The sequence below is a fragment of the Astatotilapia calliptera genome, chromosome 5 (assembly GCF_900246225.1).
Source record: "Astatotilapia calliptera chromosome 5, fAstCal1.2, whole genome shotgun sequence".
NCBI classification, from domain to species: domain Eukaryota; kingdom Metazoa; phylum Chordata; class Actinopteri; order Cichliformes; family Cichlidae; genus Astatotilapia; species Astatotilapia calliptera.
The window spans coordinates 8,122,676-8,140,047 of NC_039306.1; the positions used below are offsets into that span (position 1 = coordinate 8,122,676).

A 17,372-nucleotide genomic window follows, 5' to 3' on the forward strand; every position below is an offset into this window, starting at 1 on the left:
ATGACCTGCTCTACCTCCTGAGCTACAGCAACATATGTTTTCCCTGATATCTTTTCTATTTTTAAACATAGATCTACCGATAAATCATAAGCCTAAATGGCTTCATTACCACTAAATTACTACAAAATATGATTTTGAGGAATGTTTGAAACTACACATTACATGGTCAATAAAAGAGGAAAGAGCTTGACTTGTAACATTTTGCTGCAGTTCAAACACTAATATATTAATACTAAAGCCTTTTAATTTTAAACATATGAAGTAAGATGGAAATGCAGTCTTTTATGTTTTCTGTACCTGGAAATTTTCCATCTCTCTGCCATCTGATGTGACTGTCTTTAACTCTGTTATTGTAGCATTCAGGTGTCACACTGCACATTCACCTCAAGAGAGAGCTGTTTCATCATAATTCATACTAGTTGCAGTACACAGTTAACCTGGATATTTTGTGATTTGTGGAAAATAAATAAATGTAATCTTAAGATACTAGCAATGGCACTTCACATTTGTGTTGAAATGTTCAAACTGTCTTTCTTTCAAAATGCTTTGGATCCCTTTCCAGAATTTTAAAAAAGAGCAATTTTTAAACTATTTTTGCAACATCCACCATTTAAACAAAAATGACCACATTTTCCATTACATTTTATTTATTGGTTATATTATTTCCACATAGGTGTTTGTTCAGCTTCTTCCCAGGAGCTGTGGCTTGTCTTCACTCTGCAAAAAAAAGCAATATTGCTCTAAGGTTATTTAATCTACATACTGCAAACTCAAATGTTACAACAGACAATCAAATTAGTAAAAACTTTATGATTGTTAAACCTTGTGAATACCTCTGACATTCAGCATCATTGATGACTCCGCAGTGCCCAGTTTGTTCTGTATGGCAACTTTGTATTCCCCGTTGTCTTTGGGTCCCACTCTCAATATAAGCAAGGAGCAGACTCCACATACATTTGTGATGTGGTAGTTGGTGTTTGTGTTGAGGCTGATATTGTTCCAGTACCACGTAACACGTGGAGCTGGATCACCCTTAATGGCACAGCTCATGTAGCATTCATAACCTTGTGGGGCTGTACGCCTCTTCAGGGGAACAATAAATGAGGGAGGAGAATCGAAGATCCGGTGTTTTATCTCTGGCCTGTTTACTTGGAACTTTTCTGAAACAAAGAATTACAAAAAGTAATTATATTTTAACAAAAATAATAATTAAGTAGGGGAGACTGGGACACTTATGATAAGGGATGGTTAGTATTAATTAGTGAAATTTAAACATTATGTTGATTTCAAATCTGATTTCTTAGATTGAAGTAAAGGTTGTGATAAAAGTGTGTTATGCATTTATCTTTAATAACCATGGGTAATGAGCAGACACATTTAAGCTCACAGATGAGTCCATATTTATAGCTATCATGCACTTTCTTACTGTCAGTTTTGCCGTCTGTTATTGGCTGCCTGTGCATATTTTATTCTCGCTCACTCAGAGACCCCTGTTTCTTTCTTTGCTATTTTGTATTGAATACAGAAAAGGGCTTATTTAGTTTCTTAATTGACAATCTGATTAATATTTTTATACATTTGTGGCTCAAACCCCAGTCTAACAATGAATGAACGTCAGGGAAATCTAATAGTTTACTGTTTAAAGAAATCATCACTTTCTTGAGAACCTAGCTTAGCTTAGGAACAGTGATTTAGTTTGACAGTTTGCAAAATGATTGCAAGTTTTGTATTGTTTTCATGATAAAACTTGAAACACCTTTTTCCTTTTTGGTTTCAAATGCAGGGGACTCGGAATGTGGAGAAAGGCCCATGTCATTTTTAGCAAACACCCTGAAGTGATACTGCCGTCCAGGTAAAATGTTGACAACTGTGAATTTGTTGTTAAAGAGGTTGTCTGCCACTGTTCTCCAAGTCCGTTTGAAGGAGTCCCTCTTTGATACCATGTAGTGCAGCCTGTCATCCCTTTTTTCATCTGGAGAGGGAGTCCAGGACAGTGTCACTGTTCCTGGGATATTCTGTTCCAGCTCCACTGGACCTGGAGGTTTAGGATCATCTGGAGAAAAATTTAGAGATTTTAAAATACTGTTTACTGATATAGCAGGGCTAGGTTACTGATTTTCAGTCTAAATTGTACCCTTGATGGTTTGGACAGGAAATAGATTTTTGTACAGCTTCTGCCGGATACGCTTTGAATTAGAAAGATTTTCATTCAAGTAAAACTCCTAACACAGGTACAGCTAGCTGCAGCAATAAGCGTAGCTTGGGGGAAAAAGGGATTTCTTGAAATAGGCAAAGTAAAAGGCAGAGAGAAAATTGGACTGGAGTATTTTGTTACAGTCACAGGATTATGGCTTTAAGCATTCCCTTATCTACAGTGTTGCATACCTTTAATGTGATCTTAAAGTAGTACAACCTATGTGGTACATTAAGTTATAAATACATGTATTCTGTTCCTACTTTAATCACATTGTATTTGCTAAAACATATGTTTCCGTGGTAGTATGAATACAAATAGAATCCAAGTCACCAAATTAAGTTATTATTCTGTACCGCAATTACCATGCAACTGTATCCAGCCAACTTACAGGATAAGTAGATTTCATAGTTTTACTCTAATTTGGCTACAATATATGGTCTTATTTAGCCTAACAATGACAAACCATTGCTATGGCTCTTGGACAGTTACCTGTAACTCTGATTTCAACATTGAAGCTTTCCTGGCCAACCATGTTCTTGACAGTAATGGTATAAATGCCAGTGTCCGTCCTCTCAGATGTAGGAATTAAGAGTTGAGATCCTTTATCAGAGTTGGTAATGGTTACATGCTTTGGTACTGGAATACCATCTTTTAACCAAAATATTTCAGGCATGGGAGACGCCTGTAGATGACAGCATAGGAGTCAAATTAATATATTGCTATATTAACTAACAGCATTGATTAGATTCTCACACAGTGAACAGAGTAAAAGCCTGTGGAATAATACCTCAAAGTTGATGTTGAGGCGAACAGTGTTTCCAGATTTCACCACCACAAAGGTCTTCATGTTGCGGTCTTTAAACCTTGGTTTGACTGTGAGGGATAGATTTAGAATACAATACAATTAAATTTGTAATTCATAAAGCTGCTGAGGGAGTTCTATATTTTGAATCTCTCTACTGTATTATGAGGACGTGCTCTGTGTATAGTTGACAAAAAGGGTATAATTAACCTTAATTCCATTGTTAGACCTCCCTTTTTTTAGTCATAATTCAGCTACACAGAAAACCTGTACTAGTAGTGAGAATAAAACTAACAATTAATAAGATGTTAAATGCACTCATTAGTTTTTCTTTTACAATTCTTCTTTGAGTTTGAACTACAGATTTAAATTGCTATGCTTGGTGATATGATGCATTTGAAGTGCAGTTTTTTTGTCCATGCTGGGCTTTATAATCCTATCAGATGTGTTTTCAGTCATAACCTGTCTTGTCACAACAATTCTCACCCGCCGTCTTGTATATCTACAGATATTAAATGGGTGTATAGCACACAAACATTATTTTTTGACAGCTGTAAGCTTTTTCGAGACAATTGTTCCTCTCTGTAGGTGTGTTGTATTAGAAGAAAAACTGCATATTTTCTTTGGCATTTTGTGAAAAATAAATATAAATATATCTCATTTTAGAAATAACCAATAACCAAACTATAAAAACTGCATTTCTTACCAGGAGGAGGCATAGCAATGATATAATTATCAAAGCTCTGAGGTTCTCCATCACCTCCATAATTGGTGGCAATTACTCTCACCCAGTATGTGGCCATTGCCTTAAGGCCAAGCACAGTGTAGGATGTTAGAGTAATTGGGGTGGTATTACAGCGGGTCCATTCAAGGCTCTCTATTGGTCTGATCTCCACATAATACCCTTGGGCTTCATCTTCTACCCCTTGCACTTCCTTAGGTTTAGTCCAAGCCAGCGAAAATGTCATGTAATTGGAAGATGTTAATTTAAGGTCTGTGACTTTGCCTGGGGGTTCTGCAATAACAGTAAGGTGAGAATGAAGCTTTTATATTACACGACAGAGAGAATTATATTTACTTTAAAGAATGACTTTCATGACTGAAAAATCCCCCCAAATACAGTAAAACATAAGTCTGTGTGATTAACTTACTCATTGGATCTCTTGCAATAACTGTGTCACATGGAATGCTGGGATCTCCAGCACCAGACAGGTTGACAGCTGACACTCGAAATTCATATGCTGCTCCTTCAAATACGTCTTTAACTGCATACTTTGTATCTATAGACAACAGAAGGAGCAATTATATCAATACAAATCTGCACTGATGTGTACAGGTACATCACAAGCATTTATTTTTACTCTTGAGCTAAATGTCCTGCACCTCAGCATTTAAGTTGTATACCTGTAATTGGCCCCTTTTGATTTACAAGGCTCCAGTAATTGGTGCCTTTCTTGTTCTTTTCCAAATTGTATCCCACTATTTTGGTTCCTCCAGTGTCACATGGAGGACTCCATGCCAGATTAATGCAGTCTTTAAAGGCACTGACCACTTTGGGTACAGCTGGTGGTCCAGGATAACCTGCGGGGGATATATGACACAGAAAAGTGAAAGTGAGTTAATTAATCAATGTTGCCATGCCATGTTTCTCAACATTACTTTTATTATTTCCGTCATCCATAATTAGCAGGTGGCTGAAAACTAAAGAATGTGTAAATGGAAGGGTATTTATTAGACACATAAATTCAGAGACAGTGTTTTTAATATATTTAACATAGCTTTGTATATATTCTTTATGGATTTCTTTTAACTTCTCCCAAAACATTTTATTAGCGGCTAGTCAGGGTTTTACTGCAATAAACAAAGTGTTTCCACCTGGATACTAAAAAGACATGCCTTGTAATACTTCCTTCTAAACTGAACAAAGAAAAAGTAATGAAGAAGAAGGCATTAACTGAAAACTTACGTAATACACCAGCTGGTATGTCCTCTGTCTGCAGGTAGTCACTGATACCTTCTGCAGTCTTTGCTCTAATCCGGTAGCAGTATCTCCTTCCAGGGTCCACATCTGAATCTTTGAAACTTGGGCTGTTGCCGGGTATCTCACCAAGACTTGTCCATTTATTTCGGCCTACTTGTTGTCGCTCTATGATGTAGTTTGCGATCGGACATCCGCCATTGTCTTTTGGTGGTTTCCATTTGAATTCAACAGATGTCACAGCACTTTCCATAATGTCCACAGGCCCTTGTGGAGGGGTTGGTTTGTCTGTTGACAACATGACAAGAAATGCGTCAGAGGCATTTATCTTTGCACATTCTACATTTTGCCATACCGTTTTTGTTCAACTAGCAACCAGGGCATTTTTTAAAATGTACTTAAGTTGCTTAAGGCCTTTATTTGACGCACGGTCATTTTACAAGCAGGGATTTATTTCTATGACTGTCTTTTAAGGTAATAAATGGATATTTTCATGTTGAAAGCCTCAATCCAGTACACTTCTGTTGGCCATGCTGGAATTCATGCATTATGGTAATTAGACTGTAGTGAATAATTGCACAGGTTTCTCTGTAGACAGGCTCTGCTCTTAAAGCAATATCTCCATTCTTGCATGGGGATGGGCCTCAAACCAGCTACCAACTAAATTATTCACTATTCACACCACTACGAACAATATAATTTGTGCTTTATTTACTTAATTTATAAAGTAAATAAAGCACAACATAAGCAAACAAACTGTAAATATAATAGAGAACCAACTTAGAACAGGTCATTATGCCAGATAATATGTAACAATTAAGCTAATGTCTGTAATTTTTGCTATTACAAAGTCATAATTTCCTAAACATACTCCTCTAATTGCTGTATTCATCTCCGGAAAATTAAAAGCATTATCATTTCAGTGGCGATAAAAGCCTTTGTTTATTTATTCATAGGGCTTTTTTTGTGAAACATTTGCCAGTATACCACTTGCACGCTCAAGTAGAAAATGTTATTTTTCCACAGCCTGTTTATGTCTAACATGTCCTCGGCTGTTATCACAGAAACTGCCAAATTATATCTGAGGAAAACTCACCCAGTACAATAAGTTTGGATATTGCCTCTGTTGTACCGAATTCATTTTTTATTTTGATTTTCACCTCTCCACTGTCTTTTCTTTGACACTTAATAAGGCGTAGTTGACTCTCAGAATCAGACGTTTCAATCTTCACATTGAGGGCTGGCAGCAGCTCATCGTCATTCTTGTACCACTGTATAGTCATTGGTGCTTGGCCTGAGAATGGCAGCTTCCATTCAGCATTTTCGCCTGCCTTTATAATGACTGGCTTTGTGAAATTTCCTAGTGCATCAGGGTCCATTTTTGGTGGATCTTTAGTATAGGAGAGACGGGAAAAAGTGTTTTATTTAAACATTGAGAACTTTTTTTTAAAAGTGTTATTATATTATTTGTAGTGCTGTCAGTGTTAATCTTGTTAAAATGTCGTCAACGCCATAACCGCGTTGACACTGTGCAGCCCCACACACGGGGCGATCCGCGGTAACTCACTAACAGAGATTTTCCGTGTTAATGTGGTTATGGTGTTAACGTCATTTTAACGAGATTGACACTGACAGCACTAATTATTTGATATGTTTTGCCGTGCTACAGCCATGTTACTCATTTTATTCTGACCTTGAATACTAAGTGTTGCTTCTGATTTACGTCCTTCAGCTTCAAAGCGGTACACAGCTGCATCATCTTTTTTACAGCAATCAACTATCAGCCTGTGAAAGGCTCCATCTTTGATAATTGTTACCCCATCTTCATTTGTTAGCTAGACAAATAAGTAAATAAACAGTAAAAAAGTGATTAACTATATAAAATGTTAGTTATTTGTAGAAAAACAACAAAGTCGTAGTTATAGTAATTTCCATATACAGTGAATTGTGGCAATTTGTTACACTCCTGTTTTACTCCTTTGACTTACCAGTTTCCCATTTTTGTACCAGTGCCCCTCTGACGTCTCACTGCTTAGTTTGCAAGACATCTCCACCCGTTCTCCAATATTGGCATTCGTATCTGATAGCCCACTGACAAATTGAACACCTCGATCTACATGTGAAAATGTAAAAAATAATCACGTTATATAACAAATTATTGATTTGATTATTTTTAAAATGACACATCAGTAGCAAATTACAATAGAGATAAAACTGAAAGCACATAAGCGCACAATTTAATTTAAAAATCCTTATCATTACAGTATGCACTTTCTTGTGGACAGCAGATGGGATTGGGAAATATGTATGATGATTATCTTTCACTAAAAATTGAACCACATTCACTTTTGTCCATTTTCTCCCTCTGGAATAGAAATGATACTTAAGCCTCAAACATTATATCTGATCAAACCTTTAGTGGAGTCATCCTGAAACACTGATTGAAAATGGGCTGATATTGCCAAGTTACAAGTATTTGCAGATACTAACCCTTGAGAATAGCTGAGCTAAATCTTTGACATTATAATAATCTGTAATCTGAGCATACATTATTCAGTCTTTAAACCATGTTGTATGGAGTTTTACCTAAGGCAGTGTCAGGAACCAAAGGCCCAGTTCGTGATTGCTTCTTCTTACTCGCATCATCTTTTGTATCTTTATCATCTTCTTCGCTTCTTAAGTGGTTCTTATCATCTCCATCAGTTCCATCACCATCCCTGTCACTAGAACCATCGCCAATTTTACCACTGGAACCATCCCCAGCCCCTAAACCATCTCTTCCATCACCCCCATCTTTCGCATCTCCGAGTGTGTTTGCAGCTTTCTTTTCAGCAAGTGCTCGATTGACTGCCTCCAAGTCATCTTTCTCTTTTGAAATCTTTGCCTTGTCCAAGCCTTGGTTAGACAGGTTATCATGTCCAATGGTTTTGGTTCCCTTGCGACCTTTCCGACCATGTGGATCCTCTGAGTTATAGTTGACACACATAGAGAGAACAGTTATTTCAGTCAAAAGGTTTGACTAAAATATAAATGATGAGCAAAACAGGTTCAATAATATCATGACTATCAAACAGTCAAGACTATTTTTCTTTGTATTACACCATTTGCATTTTTATTTATTATTGTACTTTGTGAGTACAAAAAAGAAAAATGTCCCACCTTCCACCATGAGAGAGGCCCTGCTGGAAGCAATACCAGCAATGGCATAATATGCTCCCTTATCTGCAATTTCACAATCTTTTACTCTTAATGTGTGAGTTAGTTTGTCCTCTGAGACAGTGATCTCATATTTGTCCCCATGTTCAAGTGAGGAGTCTTCTCTTGACCAAGTAATTCTGTTGAGTGGTGTTGACAAGACGCACTGAAATACAGCGTCCTCACTTTCAACAGCCTTAGCATCCTTAATCTTGTCTACAAACTCCACTGCAGGCACTAAGAGAGGAAAAAAGGTAGATTTTGAAACCCAAGATGATCTCATTTCCAAAATATAAATGTACTTGATTTGTTTTATAAACTTTAAGAGTAGTTTTACTTGCCTCTGAAGTCAGTTGTAAGAACATTTGCCTCTTCGACATCAACCTGGTAAAATCCAGCATCTTCTGGCTGAGGGTCTTTAATGCTAAATATATAATTTGTTCCTTTTTTCCTAAGGCTATGTTTTGAATTTTCATCATCTGCATAAGGAACCATTACGCCATCCTTTTGAGACAGAAGTAGTAACATTATTATTTATGTATTTATTTTCATTATTAAATTATTATTTAGCAAGTTTAATTAAAAATTATTATTATTTTTTGCTGTTTTAGAATGCTTTTAAATTCACCTTGTATAAGTTAACTGCACTATTGGGATCCCATAGCTGCATGTCAAATCCAAATTCAGCTTTTCCGTTTGGTTTCACTTCAATTTGTTTCACATTTTCCAGCTGCTCTACAACCTATAAAGGAAAGATAACAAGTTTTATCTAATGTATGTGTCTGCAAGTGTTGTTTTAAACTTTACTGCTTAAATAATCACGTTTTGAAAAAATGGAAGGAAGGAATTAAATCAGAAACATTTAAAATAACCAAGCAGACTTTAGCAGGATGAACTACCAGGGTTTAAAGTAAAGCTCAAGATGCAAGTCAACCTTCTTCCTTGGTTAAACTCAGTAACGTTGGTTCAGGATACAAAATCCAGAATTCATGTGTAACTGTTAATTTATACAGTACCTTTGCCTGTTCGTCTGCCCTTTCCTTCTTCATCTGGTTCAATCTCTTCAACATCCACCGAAAGTCAGTAACCCCAAATTCCAAGCAGATTTTTTCATAATCTTTCTTTGGTGCACTTATAAGCAGTTCCCAGAGTTTAGGATCAATTTCTCCCTCTTTCTGTGGTGGGAGTTGCTTTTTCCTAGTGACAACAACACTAAAAAAGGGCATTGGAGGCCATTACAACACGCAGAACACATTTTGAATAATTTGACTTTGATGTGAACTTACGTTTTCTTGAGCATTGATCTAAAATCCTGTGGTTCCTGCTGACTTCCTGAAAGACATTTTGACTTAAATTTAAAATAAAATTCTGCCATCTGGACACTTTTTTCACTTTGTGGTATTTTTTTCCAAATCTAATTGTGAAGGATTCTTATAAGGCTCTGTCAAGTTTTTGTTTAAATTTTACTATTTTGCAATAAAAAAGAAACAAATCTTTGCTATAGAAGTAAAATTTTGCAAAGAATAAATATGCTAAAAGTCTGTAATTCTAAAAAGAAACTTGTGGATTGGACGCTATTAGAAAGAGTAAACCACTTCATGTTAAAGTATGCTTTCTTACCTCCCTGGCTCTTCTTCCTGAAGCCGGCTTCATACATGCATGAAAACCACAATAGAACAAGAAGTCATTAATTACCAGACATGGTATATTGTAAAGTTGTTTAACTCAGTTTTTATTGTTAACTATAAAGCTCACCTGCAATGACATTGAGAGTGGTGGTGCAGACAGCTTTTCCGTATTCATTGGTGGCAAAGCACTTGTAAGTGTCTGCTTGGTCTGGATTGATGTTGATTATCTGACAAAAAATGATTCTCACGTGAAATATGTAAATATTTGACAACAGTGGAATCAATATCTGAGTCTATCTCCCAAAAAAAGTTAAACTTGGTTATGGAGCTTTAACACCATATGTCATGGTTTGGGGTCTATGACCAAGCTTTTTGGGTTTTCCTTTTGGTTCATGACCCTTTGCTTTATTAGGATATTTTAGGCTTGAGGTTATCTCTCGTTTATTTCTTCCATTGCATTATGAAGATGTTTTAAGTTCGAGTTTATTATCAGTCTGTCATGTCTTCTGTGTATGTTTCTCCAGTCGTGTCTGTGTTTGGTCTCGCTCCCTCTCTTCCTCGCTTCCATGTTTCCCTCTTGTTGTCTCCTCCCTTCATCTTCCCAGTCCGTCTTGTTCCTATGTGCGTTCTTTCCTCCTGTGTCAAGTGCGTGTCTCAGTCTGCATCCTAGTGTGTTTCCTATTTTATTTTGACAGTCTCTCGTCCCGTGTTCAGTGTGTTTAGTGTTGCTTCCCCTGTGTGGTTATGTCTATTTTTCCCAGCCATGTTTCTGTTTCCACTCTCCTTAATCACCCTCTGTTTTTTCTTTGTACCCTGTCAGGTTGCCTGCATTTCATGCTCCATGTTCCAGGTTTCCATGTCCAGGTCTCATTTTCCGTAATCCCTGTGTTTAGTGTTTAGCTTTAGTTCGCTCAGTTTAGTTTATTAGTTAAGTCTTGGTTAAGTTTTCGTTTGACTTCTATTTGTATTTTCATTCAGCCTAAATAAAAGGCTCCCCTTTTGTTTAAACCCACTCATATTTTCAAGTGTCCACGTTTGGGTCCTTATCCTCTCGCCACACAGTCTGCAGCTGCAGGCCCGTGACACCTACAATTACTACAAGCTTACCTCAATCTAAAAGTAAATGCATATTGTACACTTAGTTACAACTGTTGTTTTAATTGTTAATGAATATTCAAAAAAGAATTTCATGACTTCAAAAATGTTTAGCTTGAAAAATTAAAGTTGGGAAATTATCATTAGCCCAATCCTTTTATTTTGTTCTTACCTCAAGAATGTGTTCTCGAGCTCTTTCATCATATCTAGTCTTGTACTTTTCTGGGTCATCTATTTCACCTTTATTACGCCCCCATGTCACAGTTGGTGCTGGCTCTCCACTAACCATAGCTTTGAAAAAGGTTTTTTTACCTGAAATAATCAAATCATGACAGTGATGCAGGTGTTAATAATTATGCTCTATGGTTATTGTCAGTTTCACTGGCTATGGTTGTTTTTCTACCTTCTTGGACAGTCACAGCAATTGGTTTGCGGGTAAAGTCGGGGGTCGATTTCCCTGGTGGCAGTTGCTCCACAGTCTGAGTGATCATAACCCCAGGAACCCTGGACCTTTTCTTGATAGCCACTGTCAAGGGAAGGTTTAGTGTTTAACAGCATAGCTGGTTGATGCTATGAATGTAAACATGAACAGGAAGCCCGCTACCAACAGAAAAACATAGATGTTACAAATGCATGTGTCTGCAGAGTATATATTATTTAGAACAGTTGCAGTTTCACACTGGAATTTCACAAGAGGTCACCATTTCCTTACTTTTCTTAACATTACAGCTAGGTCATGGCAAGATCTTGAAATATGTTAAATTCTATTGACTAAGCTGAAGTTTGGATTAAATTCTACACATTTTTTGTTGTTTAATTAATTTAATGTATTAATTTAATGTAATTTTTTGGTTAAATGCTTAATTTATGTATAGATTTTTGGAGGACTTTGATTTTAAAATTAGATGGTTTTAACCTGTCAGCATGATACTTTTTCATTTATTTTTATTTCTTTTTATTTTAACCAAAAAAGTGACTTGGACAAGTTGTAAGTGTGTCTATTTAAGAAGTCATTATAGAGTTGTAAAGTCAGTAGATCAAAACTAAGTTTTAGGACCTGTTACTGTATTAAACACTAACTGTGTTCTTTGTGAGAACAAAAAAGACACATAGCATATTTTTCAGGGTTTTCTGTTTGTTTTTTTGCTCTTATCCAAAATTCCAATCATATAGACATGTTATAGAGCACTAAGTTTATTTAACTTATTGCTGGTTTTAGATAAATGCATGGTGTTCAGCTCAGCTGCATTAAGTACTCTGGGGCTTGTACATTTAGTACGTGTTTACTACTACATTTATATTAACATAATTCAGCATATATAATCCAATCTGTCTGAGCGTCATTGTAATATATTTTTTAAATATATCATATTAAACCATACTTTTGTTACCAAACTATGCCAGAGTTAAATATGGAGATACCAATCATATTCAGATTTATTCAGTGAGGAGGAAATAAACAAAACAAAACAAAAAAACCCAAAACAAATCTGATCAGACATGGAGTATCCAGGGATAACTTCTTTGGTCATGCCTTCTGTGAGTCACTTTGAGATTGTCTACTCTGCTTATTTTTTTTCTGTGGCCTTAACATAGTTTGAGGGCATTTATTTAATATTCATCAAACTGTATGTGTAATCTGTCAATGGGTTGATGCACATGCTTATATCATCTGGACACAAGCACGATTCTTATGACCTTGTTACTGAAGCATCGATTTAGACATAATCTAGCAGGAGAGCATTTTTGCTTTTTTTCTGCATAGCAATTACTACATGAAGAATTTTTTGGATTTTTGGCAGCAGGAACCTTGGCAGGAACACATTCGGTAAGAATTTGTTGACTGTATAAAGTAGATATTCCTGCTGTAAACCCAGCTAAACCATATGCTTACTTTTTATAATGTCCATTCATTTATTTTTTTTATTTTCATCTTTACAAGTAAAATCACAGTGAACGTGTATGTCAGTTTGTTTCAATACTGTAGACTCTGCAGATTATCCTCCTTGTGAAGAAGAAAACTAAAATATCTCATTTATGAGGCATCCTTTTTGATTTAATAATCCCTAAAATGTCTTTAGAGCTAGATAGGAGTCCAGCTGTGATGTAAACGGGTTATTATAGAGCCATAGGCCCTGGGCAGTGGACCCCCCCCCCCCCCCCCCCCACACACACACACACACACACACAAATTATTCAGTGTGAGAATAGCAGACTGTACGGCAGTGCAGAAAGAATTATTAATCCTAATTGTTATTCATATAATTTTTCCAAAATTAAATATGTGTCATAACCATAGGGAATTCTTCATTAAACAGTAAATGCATAGCATTGGAGTGAACACAAAAATGGTCAGTTCAGTTCAGATACAGGTGACAATGAAGAATGACACCATGTTAAACATCAAAAGAGATAAATATATGCATAAAATAACGATAGACATCATTTACACGATTCTCCAGTTTTTTAGTAGATTTGCCTGCAGTTGCCATGAGAGAAAGTGTGCTCCGAGTCCTTTTTTGCAACATTTGTTTTCTCAGTTCATTTTTATCCTGGATAGAAGCAGAAATGCCTGCTCTCTGTTATAGCTACCCACAGGCAGAATCAGCAACGTCTGCAGCACAACAGTAATATTTGAAAACATTTATTGCAGTCTGTAGTTTAGAATTATCTTGAGTAATCCAGCTGGGGTTTTATTATCTCCAGGCTTGATGAATGATCTAAACTGAATTAGCTGATCACCCAAGGTGTGATGTAGGTCAGATGGATGTGCAGCCGACAAAATGTTGTAAGAACAGTGAGCTTGTCAACTGTGAAACACTGGTATACTACAAAGCTGGCCCATTAATGATTTCAGTCTCATCTGGCTCTGTTTTATTAGGGAATAGCTGTTCATAGTTTGTATTTGATGTTTCACATTAGCAAGTCAATGAGAGTTAAGAAGTCTGATCCTGAATGATAGTTAATCCTACTTATGGGTACAAATAAAGGAACCTAAACCTCCATCCCTTTATTTCCCATGGTAGACTTGCTAGACTCAGCAGCTGTCGCTGTTTTTATAGAAGCTAGAAATATATAATATAATATATAATATCACATTTTTCATACTTACCGAAGGCTTTTGGGTCCTGGTTTGTTTTTGAACTCATGGCGATGTTTGATTGTTGATTATCAGATCAGAGGTGCGATCCTTGTGTGGCTAAAGTACAAAGAAAGACTGTCACTGTTAACTAATGCTGTCATTATAATCAAAGCTGATTTTATTAGTATTAAAAAGCCTTACATCTACTCACCAGCCACTTCATTACACTTCATTCGTTACACCTGTTCAACTGCTTGTTAATGGAAATATCTAATCAGCCAATCACATAGCAGGAAGCCAGTGCATTTAGGTATGTTGAAATGGTCAAGACAACCAAGTGAAGTTCAAACTAAGCATCAGAATGGGGGGAAAAAGGGTGACTGAAGTGACTTTGAATATGGCACGATTGTTGGTACCAGACACGCTGGTCTGAGTGTTTCAGAAATTATTTACAGAGAATGGTTCAAAAAAGAGAAAAGTGACCTTCGGTTTTCTAGGTGAAAATGCCTTTTGATGCTAGAGGTCAGAGGAGAATGGCCAGAGTGTTTCAAACAATTGAACATTGTATAAAAACACCCCATCCTTGCTGAGTATTGTCACTGAGCAAATCCAGCCATTTATGGCCACTGTGTACACATCTTTTGGAAGCTACTTCTAGCCAGGTGTCGTGTCACAAAGCTTAAATTATTTCAAACTGGTTTCTTAAACATGACAATGAGTTCACTGTACTTAAATAGCTTCCACAGTCACCATATCTCAATCCAGCAGAGCAGGTTTAGGATGTGCTGGAATAGGAGATTTGCATGGATTTGCACCAACTCTGTGATGCTATCGTGTCAACATGAGCCAAACTCAGTTCTAGCAAGATGTAACTAATGATGTAATGGGTGAGTGGATGTTATGTTTTATGCATTTTATACAAATTTAGCCTTGAATAATAATGAAAGAAAATTGCTGCATGTTGACATGATAAAAAAGGTCCAGTTTTCAGTACTCATACTTCATATTGTCCATATATGACCAAATTCATCCTTTATGTATTTTATTATGTTTCCCTTATATCTACATAATCAGCAGTTTGCAGGAAACTTGAACAAAGTTTTTTTTTATCAGTTATTTGTTTATCTATTTATTTTTTGCAGGTAAGTAGTTTCTTTTGCTGAGATTATTAAATACATTTCATAAAGGAAACATCTAGAAAAAAATATAGTATTTCTTTACTGCAGCAAAAATTATGAGAAGTCTTAATATTTTTTTTTCTTTTGCAGTCAGTTATAGTGAGTCTCACTTAACCATTCTTTTCTAGTAGCTGCTAGTGTTGCAAGAATCAAGGGCACCTAGAAACAGAGCCATGGGCAACTAGAGTTTGAGAAATCCTGCCTTCAAGCATCTTCTCATGTATCATTAAACTGGGAATTCCTTGACTTCCTTGACGCGTGACTTGTGCAGACAGTTGGAGACATGCTGGGACACTGTAAATGGGGAATGTGAAATCCCACCTAGTGACTCACTCCACCCAACTGCCCGTGGAGTCAGGTGGCTGTGCCAACAATTTAACTGCTCAGGATCCAAACATAGAAGAGAGCTCAGTGTGTTTATATCAAAGTGATAAGGCGATGAAGTAACCTGTATATCTTTTTTTTATGCCATCAATGCTTAAAACTGCTCTTTAGCTTTATAATACTCCTTAGGGATATCTCTATGTAGGCTCTTAGTCATCCAGGTCATAATAGCATCAAAAGAAGATGACTGCACTTCTTTAAGTCTAATTTAAAAATAAACTTCAGGTTCAGTACACTGAACTTTTCTTAAGTGAAAAGTGGAACCTTAAATAACAGTGGATAGTAAACCAAAGATATGTTTCGTATAGGTTATTTTTAATCTTTAAGTTAGTTAAGTAATTATTTTAATGGCTATAGAGCTGAGAGGCTTTTAATTAGAACAAAATGGACCTTATATCAAGATTATGGCCATAAGGCTTTTTTATGCAGTGTTTTATTTTTAGGACCATAAAAGAGACACTGAAAATGTGAGAAAAAAAAAGCATATCTGACCTTCATCTACAACCCAGAAAAAAAGCTTAAGCTTTGATGTGTCACAGTGTCTGTAGTTCAGACCTAGTTTATAGGTTCAGTCTTTTGTAAGTCATGGGAAGCCAAATGGGAAAGTCACACAGTTAAATGTCATTCATTGTTGAGATCTTAAATGTTTGGACTGATCTCAAAAGGTCAATTAATGTTTCTCCTTTTCATAGAATTGTTGTAGAAATTGATTTTTTGACTGTATTGCATTAAAGGTTGTACTACCACACAAGAAGATAACATTGCAGAAAGATATCACTTTGATATAGCAATTTTGGTAATATACAACCAAGTCATAAAATCTCCAGGATCTTTGTCTTCTGTTTTTCTGTTTTCAGTATTATTTGACTTCTATAGCAACTGAAAATGTCTTGATGATTTTCTTTATTAAATTATGTTTGGGAAATTATTATAGGTGTAAATTTACAGGATACTCATTTACTAGAACTAGACTGCACTTTCAGTCCTAATATAGGTCTTATCAAATAATACCTTTTTGGTGTGCCATTGTTATAAAATAGTACTAAAAGTCTTGCCGAATTTGCTTGGTTGTCAAAAGCACTGCATAAGAATTTCAGTCAAACCTCATGTTTAAAATATTAGTTTAGCAGTTCTTTTGGGACACTCATTAAAATTACTAACACACATTTTTTCTAATAACATAAGTTGTACTCACTTTTTGTTTTTTGTCGTCTCTGATCAGTTATCCGCCTTTAACTTGTGCTCTTCTCACTACCCAATATTTCAAAGGGGACACTCCTTTTTGTTCGGTGATAAACGTTTGGAGCACATAGAAACCCTTACATGGATAGTTGGTAAAAATCCATATTACAACGCTGGTAAAGGCTCGAGGCTCATCTTACGCATCTCTATGAAAGCGATCACTTTGCAGTTGTCACTGGAAATACATTATGACTGTTCATTCAATCTGGCATTGGAGATTCTGAGTCAACACTTTTCAAACATTACTGTTGAGAACATAAAAATCCCATCAGCACTGTATATTAATATGAAGATTTAAATTGCACCAGATTCAAATAAAACTAAGATGGATTCCAGCATATTCTCATTAATTACAATTACATTAGGAATGGTTATTACCATACTCCATGGTTCGAGGTTCAGACTTATAATGCCTATAATTTCATTTTATAGGCAAACTATCTAACTTAAAGGTTTTGACTGGCAGCTTCACGAGGTCTATAGTCATATGATCACTGTACTATGGACTTTATTGGTCAATAAACATTAACATGAGACATTTTATTTGGTAAAATAATCTCTAATTGAAATGAACAGATTGACTGTTCCAAT

General features: G+C 36.0%; 1 protein-coding gene across 1 annotated transcript; it reads right to left on the reverse strand.

The window, feature by feature from the left end:
* Window positions 1-665: 665 nt before the first annotated feature.
* LOC113021644 (immunoglobulin-like and fibronectin type III domain-containing protein 1) lies at window positions 666-16,854 on the reverse strand. The gene is made up of 24 exons (XM_026166346.1): window positions 16,735-16,854; window positions 14,008-14,094; window positions 11,299-11,421; window positions 11,068-11,207; window positions 9,928-10,027; window positions 9,793-9,819; window positions 9,459-9,504; window positions 9,189-9,384; window positions 8,801-8,914; window positions 8,514-8,676; window positions 8,137-8,409; window positions 7,564-7,941; window positions 6,966-7,090; window positions 6,671-6,812; window positions 6,074-6,367; window positions 4,966-5,265; window positions 4,404-4,580; window positions 4,151-4,279; window positions 3,706-4,014; window positions 2,985-3,070; window positions 2,687-2,879; window positions 1,757-2,053; window positions 834-1,160; window positions 666-717 (listed from the first exon to the last, which is right to left on the reverse strand). Exons 2-24 carry the CDS (start codon window positions 14,042-14,044, stop codon window positions 713-715), a joined length of 3,981 nt encoding a protein of 1,326 aa, XP_026022131.1. The 5' UTR covers window positions 14,045-14,094; window positions 16,735-16,854; the 3' UTR covers window positions 666-712.
* Between the last annotated feature and the right edge of the window lie 518 nt (window positions 16,855-17,372).